This window comes from Bactrocera tryoni, unplaced genomic scaffold (assembly GCF_016617805.1).
Source record: "Bactrocera tryoni isolate S06 unplaced genomic scaffold, CSIRO_BtryS06_freeze2 scaffold_11, whole genome shotgun sequence".
In the NCBI taxonomy this organism is placed as follows: domain Eukaryota; kingdom Metazoa; phylum Arthropoda; class Insecta; order Diptera; family Tephritidae; genus Bactrocera; species Bactrocera tryoni.
The window spans coordinates 7,000,958-7,008,472 of record NW_024395824.1 but is presented as its reverse complement, the minus strand read 5'-3'; the positions used below and the strand labels follow the sequence as shown (position 1 = coordinate 7,008,472).

The 7,515-nt window shown below is 36.0% G+C and overlaps 1 protein-coding gene across 1 annotated transcript; it reads right to left on the bottom strand.

Annotated features, from left to right (window-relative positions):
- Positions 1-5,392: 5,392 nt before the first annotated feature.
- Positions 5,393-7,123, bottom strand: LOC120779746 (putative nuclease HARBI1). Its single transcript, XM_040112127.1, has 4 exons — positions 6,647-7,123; positions 6,141-6,582; positions 5,929-6,073; positions 5,393-5,864 (listed from the first exon to the last, which is right to left on the bottom strand). The coding sequence occupies exons 1-4, from the start codon at positions 6,766-6,768 to the stop codon at positions 5,491-5,493; spliced, it is 1,083 nt and encodes a 360-aa protein (XP_039968061.1). The 5' UTR covers positions 6,769-7,123; the 3' UTR covers positions 5,393-5,490.
- Between the last annotated feature and the right edge of the window lie 392 nt (positions 7,124-7,515).

Below are 7,515 nucleotides of genomic sequence, written 5' to 3'. Positions count from 1 at the left end.
ATCTTATTGTTCGTTGGGCTCATGTGACCCAATGCTCTATATTCATTCATAAAGTCCAGATACATTTTACGAAGTTCTGGATCTTTTAATGTCCTTCTCTCCAGGGCCTGAAACCGCCGAACTGCGGTTTCATAGGAGTGACCGAGTAACTTACGGTCAGCTTTAAAAGGCATTCTTACTTGAAGCCGTCCTGAAGGCAATACTTGAGTTGTATTTACGAAAAAAATTTCACACTCTTGTTGCTCTGGTGTGAATTTGATGCCATTCGATTCTGAAGGTAATTCTTCTAGAGCCCAAAACCTTTGGACTACTGAATCTATTGACGTGAAGTCTTCTTCAGCTTGGCATAATGTGCTATGTAATCTGGGAGGAGAACTTAGATTGCTGACGTATTTGCCAGATACAATCCATCCTAAAAGGGTTTTCTGAAGTGTTGGTTGGTTAGGACCATTTTTAATTTGGCCAACAGCTAAAAGGTCGAAAAATGTTTCAGCACCCAATAGGATATCCACTTTTTTAGATTTATGAAATTCTGGATCCGCCAATTCAATATTTTACGGAATTTTCCAGCCATTAACATTGATGTTATGGTCTTTCAAAATTATTTAACCGTGACTTGACAAACGCGCTTAGTTTTGACCCCACTTTTGTATTGGAATTGCCAATTCCAATTACGCTTAATGTTTTATGCTGGCGTCGAATCCGCAACTTTTGTGCCAAGTCCTCCGTCATAAAGTTGACCTGGGAGCCTGAGTCCAGCAAGGCTCTCGCAGGCAGGTAATCTCCGCAGCTGCTCCTTACTAGAATTACTGCTGTCGCCAACAAAACCCGATCCGGCATACTGGCTGTATGCATGGCATGTGTAGTTGATGGTTGCGGATGAGGTGCAGCGGGGAAGGACACTGGATACTGGTGCAATAGCGAGTGATGGGATCGATTGCATATGCGGCAACGATCCGCTCTGCACTTAGAGACCGTGTGTCCCTTACGCAAACAGTTTATGCATAAGGGCACCGATTTCACGAACTCGAACCTCTGCTGCACCGGAAGCGCCTTAAAAGTGGGGCAGGCAGTTAGAGGGTGATCCCTCGATTTGTATTGTTGGCAAAGAGGCTGCCTCGTATTTGCTGCAACTAGCGCCGATTTGGCCCTATCCATTTGTTGTTGCTTCCCATGACTCGTACTGCCTGCTGGTATGGGCTTCGTTCTTGAGTGGGATGCTCCTTCCGCTGATAGTTGCTGGTATCTTCTATTTAGGGTGGCTTCACAGTCCTTCCACAGTAGCAGTTTGTCATAGTCCAGCGCTTCTTCCCATTTGGATCGGGTGGCAGGGTCAACCTTTGTCATTACTAAATGTATGATTATTGCGTTCGTTATTTGTTTTTCATCGCCCAGCGATAGCAATGAATCATATACCGCTGACACTTCGTCAATCATTGAACGCAGGGAAGGCGCAGAAGGCTTTGGGATTGTTGGCAGCTCAAAAAGTTTAGATATTGTATTGAAAAATATCAAACATTTATTATCATAAACTTTTTTGAGACTTGCCAACGCTTTCGGATAATTTTCATCCGACATCTGAAACGCTTTAACTGTTCCCAAAGATTCTCCAGATAGACAATTAACCAAATGGTTAAATTTTTCAATATCTGGGATATTTGGATCGTTATGAACCAAGCTCTCGAACAAACTCATAAAATTTTTAAATTCTGAATATTCTCCCTTGAATTTCGGTAAATTCATTTTAGGGAGCCTTGAGCTGTGAGAAGCTACAAAAGATGTTTCGGCAAGTGAAGTTTTATTTTTCGCTAAAATTGACGTAATTATGGATTTCGTTTCAACGATGATGTCCTCTAACTCCCCTCGGGCCATGTCGTCTTCATCAATTTCTTCAATCTTTGATTGGCATTTCATCAATTTTTCACTATGTGAATTTAATATATGTATCTAAACGGCATTCCAATTCTATTGGATCTAAAGACATAGTATTTCAAGAAGGCCCGTTTTAATGCGCAAAATACTACTTTTCGCAACCGTTCTTTGACGTCTGAACGATTCTAAGTCCGTCAACTCCTAACTTGGAGACAAGTTTGCGAGAGTTAGCTTTGGCTTGCACATTTCTGCTTGTTTAAATTAAATTTCCGAAAAAATACTATAACAGTTGGCAGCAGATATATTAAGAATCGATAACGAAAACGAAAAATAAATGCCGATTCCCAAATATACGAAAGCGAAACCAATAGCAATAGAGTTGGCAACAAATATATTTGGAATCGGTTACGAAAACGGGAAAAAATAATATCGATTCCCAAGTATACGAAAGCCAAACCAATAAATGCGCAAAATGAGCAATAGCACAAAAAAGTAATTTAATCGGAAAATATCCGAAGGAAAATCGACAAAGCGCAAACGCGGATCGAAAAAATTGCGAAAAACGAGATAATTTAATTTTGCAATTAATAATTTTTTCACCTTTATTTCAAAATAAAGGGCTACCGCAAAATCCCAAAATCCCTTATTCACCTTGATTTCGTATATGTGCGTATGAGTATGTACAAAGATATATATGTATGTATGTATGTATAATAAATACAATCCAATACAATATAGTCAATATGATATAAAGTGAAAAGGGAGAGCCAAAAACTGAAAGTGCATTTGTTTTGTTCTAGTTTGCGTTTTTTTTTTTTGCACTGCTTTCAGTAATTCGCACTCGTTACCTGGTGCGTCGGCTGTTTGCCGGTGCTTACGTCCCTTTTGCAGAGAATGCAGTGGCAGCTCATTCCCACGACGGCAGCGGCGTTGATGGCAGCACCGGTTTGATGGTAGCAGCGACGATGGCAGCAGCGGTGCGATAACGGCGAAGTGATGGCAACGAAGTAATTACCGCAGCAACGAATTGGCAGCAACGGATGATACCAACGGTTTTTGGGCTTACCGGTTTTTTACTTTTGCGGCACTTTAAACAGTTTAGAAAACTGTTTTTTACACTGTAATATATAAGTAGGTATATATACGTATATATTGTTTTTGGTTAAGGCAGAAATTTTTCGTTTTTTATTTGCGCCCACCACTGTACCACATAAATAATTCACCTCATACACTTGTAAGTACCACTTTTTATTTTCTTTAGTTATATGCTAAGTATATTTATGTATATACATACGTATGTCTATGCACACACTTCACAATACTTCCCTTCTTTTTTTTTTTTGATTTTATAGTGGGTATATGGGTAAGTATTTATTTAGCACTCCACTTCACGTTTATGTATGTATGTACATATATTTATATTTGGTTTTTATATTATGTTTAAATTTTTCTGTTTCACATATACATATGTATATTTGCTTTTTATTTAGCCACTTTATTTTTCAAGGTATTCACGTATATGTAAGCATTAATCACTGTCCTCGTATGTATATACATACATAAGTAAGTATTAAATAATTTTACCGCCACTTTTTCTTTTTATTCTCGCTTTAGTTTTGTGTTTATATTTTATGTTTTATTTTTTCTGTATTTAGGTAGCACTATCACTGCACTGAACAACTTAGTCACTTCCAATTTATATTTCTTTGTTTTTGTTTAAGGTTTATGTTTTTTAATTTGGTTTTTCCACTTCACTTTGCGAAGACCGAAAACCGACGATTGACAGGCAATTAAAACGATAATGGTTAATTAAAACGAAAACGAAAGTCAAATAAAATTTTCTTAGCTCACGCACTAAGTCCCTGCTCGGGCGCCATGAAAATTCTCAAGCGTTTTTGAGAAGCGATAATACATATAACTTGGGAATGCGCGAACAAAGTCAATAAGCCTAATTGCCTGTCACGAAAAATGCGATAAAAATGAAAACGCGTGTGTTCGGTCATACGGTTCAATTACAATAGCTTCTTTATTTAATTTCATTTAGTTGCTTAGCCTAAATCTTAAACTAACGGCTTAAACTAGTGGTAATGTTCATGTGTATAAAAAAGGGGTAAATATAGGCCCCTATTATGAGTGATATTCTATCGACAGAGTTGCATAGCATCGTTCGTTGAGCATCGAAATAGCTGTCGAACAGAATTTACCTATCGACAGCGTAGCGTAGTGAATGGAAATTTGTGAAAATGTAGGTTTTTTGCGTTTATTTATTGCTTTATGGTAACAAATAATTAATTTATACTATTTTTGTTAATTTTATGCAGGTCGAAAGTCGTGAGCACTAAACAGCAGTTGGAAAAACTGGTAGCTTTAATGGAAGAAAATCCACAATTTGCAGAGGATTTGCACCAAAGTTCAGGCGGCAACAAAATGGGAGGAATTGCTTTGAGCTGAACTGTTTGGGTCCACCAACTAGACCAGCGGCAAAGTGGATGAAGGTTCATAAAGTTGTTCTGTGTTTTTTGTGGAAATACATTTTTATTTGGACATTGTAGGTATGGGCTGATATAAAGTCAAAGACAAAGAAAAAACTGTCGCAAAGCAAAGCGGAGTACAGAGCAACAGGCGGAGGTACTAACAGGCTGCAGGGATTTTCTAATACTGAAGAGAGTATTATTGGCTTACTTGAGTTTGATGCCTGCATAAACCCGCCGGGAGCCGAATTTGGTCCGGATATAAGTGGCGATGTTGAACCACAACTTTGAGCTCCACCAAATCCCACCCCACATCCTCAGGCTGAAGAAAGTGAAGTGCAGTTTCATTCTGAGGCTCACGAGCCTCCAGCACGCAAAACGCGGCCAATTAAAAAATGCAACAAGGCAGAGAGGCTGAGGTTACTGGACTCCCAGACAAATGCCCAGAAACAGTACTACAAAGAAATGGTCTCCACTTTAGGGGTCATACGAAAATGTGCTGAAGAAAAAATGGAATACCTAAAGAAACAGTATGAACTGGATAAAAACGCAACAGAGGTAATGCTACAGCTGAAAAGGGAAAAATTGCGGGTTTACAAAGAAGAAGTTTTAAAAAGCCAGCAAGATCGCAAATCAAAACTGCAGTTAAAACTTGCAATTTTAGAGCTAAAAAAAAAAATCTTTAAATAATTCTTAACTTTTATATTTAGATGTAAGTTTAAGTGCCTTAAAGAGACTGAATTAATATTTTTTGTTTTTATATTGCTATTTCAAAACTGTATATACATACTTCTAAGTAGAATAGGTAAATGAATTATGTGATATTTTTCGGTTTCTATTAGTATTTTAAGACTGTATATACTTCTAAGTAGAATAGGTAAAAGAATTATGTGATATTTTTCGGTTTTTATTAGTATTTTAAGACTGTATATACTTCTAAGTAGAATAGGTAAATGAATTATGTGATATTTTTCGGCTTTTATTAGTATCTTAAGACTGTATATACTTCTAAGAACAAAAGGTAAATGAATCATGTGATATTTTTTGTCAAAGAGTATTTTTTATTACGTAGATAAACATGAACAATGAATTCCATAATAAATATTTTGAATAAATAAACTTCTAATTTATTTTTTTTTAATTATATCTAAAACGTTCTTGATATACGATTTTTAATTGCTGCTGCTTCCGAGTCGTTATCAGATTCAACTTCAATGACTCCACCATTACTGTCGTTTGCCTCATAAGGAAATTCTTCAGGAGAAATTTCGACTTTATAAAATACGCAAATGTTGTGTAAAGCTGCACAAACATTAATAATTTGTGTCGCCTTTTTTGGAGAATAGTGGAGAGCTCTTGCTTGTAACAAACATCTGAATCTATTTTTCAACACTCCAATAGTGCGCTCTACTATATTTCTTGCTCTCGAATGTTGTGTATTGTATCTGCTTTCTGGAGATCCTTCTTCAGAATTTCTAAAAGGTGTCATCAAATATGTTTTTAGAGCGTATTCAGCGTCTCCTATTCAGAAAAAATTATTCTAAAAAATATAACGTTTTGCTTTTTTAGACAAACATATATGTACCAAGTAGCCAAGTATTGCGAAAACCATTTTCGACTTGCTGTTCTAAATATGCTTTCAATGCTGACATGTTGAAAATCATTGAATCATGCGTTGCCCCCGGATTCTTTGCATTTATATACCGTATGTTCATTGTATGATCACAAACCTGTAATTAATATAAAAGCCAAAAATGCTCAACTACAAATTTACGATAAACTTGTTTGCATACTTACAATCATAGCATTAATGCTAAAGAATCCTTTTCTGTTGTAATATAAATGCTGCAACTCCTTTTTGGGAGCCACAATTTTGATGTGTGTACCATCAACACAACCGATTACCCCAGGAAATCTGGTATTGCTATAAATATAAGATTTTGCTTGTTGCATTTCAGCCTCGGTATAATTGAATTTTATCCATCTTTGGCAAATGAAATTCTCCAGGGCATCGAGTACCTCAGATAGTACCACAGACACCGTGGGCTGTGCAAGTCCAAGCATGTTTTCGTTCCCTATACTAAGTTGATACGATCCCTGAGCACAAAATCGTAAAGTTGTTGGCAATTTTAGTATATTGGGAATAGATTTCGCTCGTGTGCATCGCTGCAGCATCTCCTCTGTAGCGGACAGCAAATCAACAAACGCCTCTTTCGACAAACGGAAGTTTTTTATAAATCTACAAATAAAATTTCCTAAATGTTGAACATGTAGAAACCTCTAACAAATAGCATTGTACTTACGTAGCGGAATCCAATTCCAAAGGGTTGGAAGCGTCCCTTAGCTTCTTTCTATTTCTAGCCAATTCCAGTAAGCTTTCATCCTCCTCTGAAGAATCGCCAAACCACAACTCAGTCGTAGTCATATTTTATTTTAACTTTTATTTATATTTTCTTTATTTATAAAATATTAGTTAGTTTTACTTTCACACTTCGTAAACAAAACGCTTTTAGTTTTTACACCATCTGACAGATGTATACTATCGTGAACATTCAAAATGATTGCAATTCACAATAACGCCAATCTTCATCGAATGAGCGTCGTAATACCAAATGCAAATTCGTTCGACCAGCATTTTCGATCGTTGTCGAAGATCGAATGCAACGCATAATAGAGGTCATAATTATCTTCAACTTTTCGTTCAATATTGTAATAGATTATGGTAAGTATTAAGGTAAGTAGTAGATTAGTAGTATGAATGCATAATTAAGGTAAGTATACAATAATTTAGATAATTCAATATTTTATAATTTTTTATAATTCATTTTTCTTAATTTTAATTTCAGGTTTAAATACACATATATATCTTGTCGCTTGACGCAACAGATTTGATTCTACAATAAAATTCACACCCAACGAGGTACATAACAATAAAGTAGATAAAGAGATAGTAAGAAAAAATTTATAACAACAAAAAGAAAAGACAATCAACAAACTAAATAGGAACAGGGAAGACTATACAGAACAAAGAACGGAAGGATTTATAAAAAATTATAAAGCAGTTAGGCACAAGGAACAGCCTAAATATAGAAAACAAAACTTAGAAAAATTCCATACTAGCAATATAAAAAGATCTTAAAAATTTACAGATTTGGATAATGTGGACAGTAAT

Coding starts and splice junctions, on each gene's coding strand:
- LOC120779746 (XM_040112127.1), bottom strand. CDS start 6,768: ATGACTACGACTGAGTTGTGGTTTGGCGATTCTTCAGAGGAGGATGAA. Junction 6,583..6,646: donor TTGGAATTGGATTCCGCTAC/GTAAGTACAATG, acceptor TTTTATTTGTAG/ATTTATAAAAAACTTCCGTT. Junction 5,865..5,928: donor TCGCAATACTTGGCTACTTG/GTACATATATGT, acceptor TTTTCTGAATAG/GAGACGCTGAATACGCTCTA.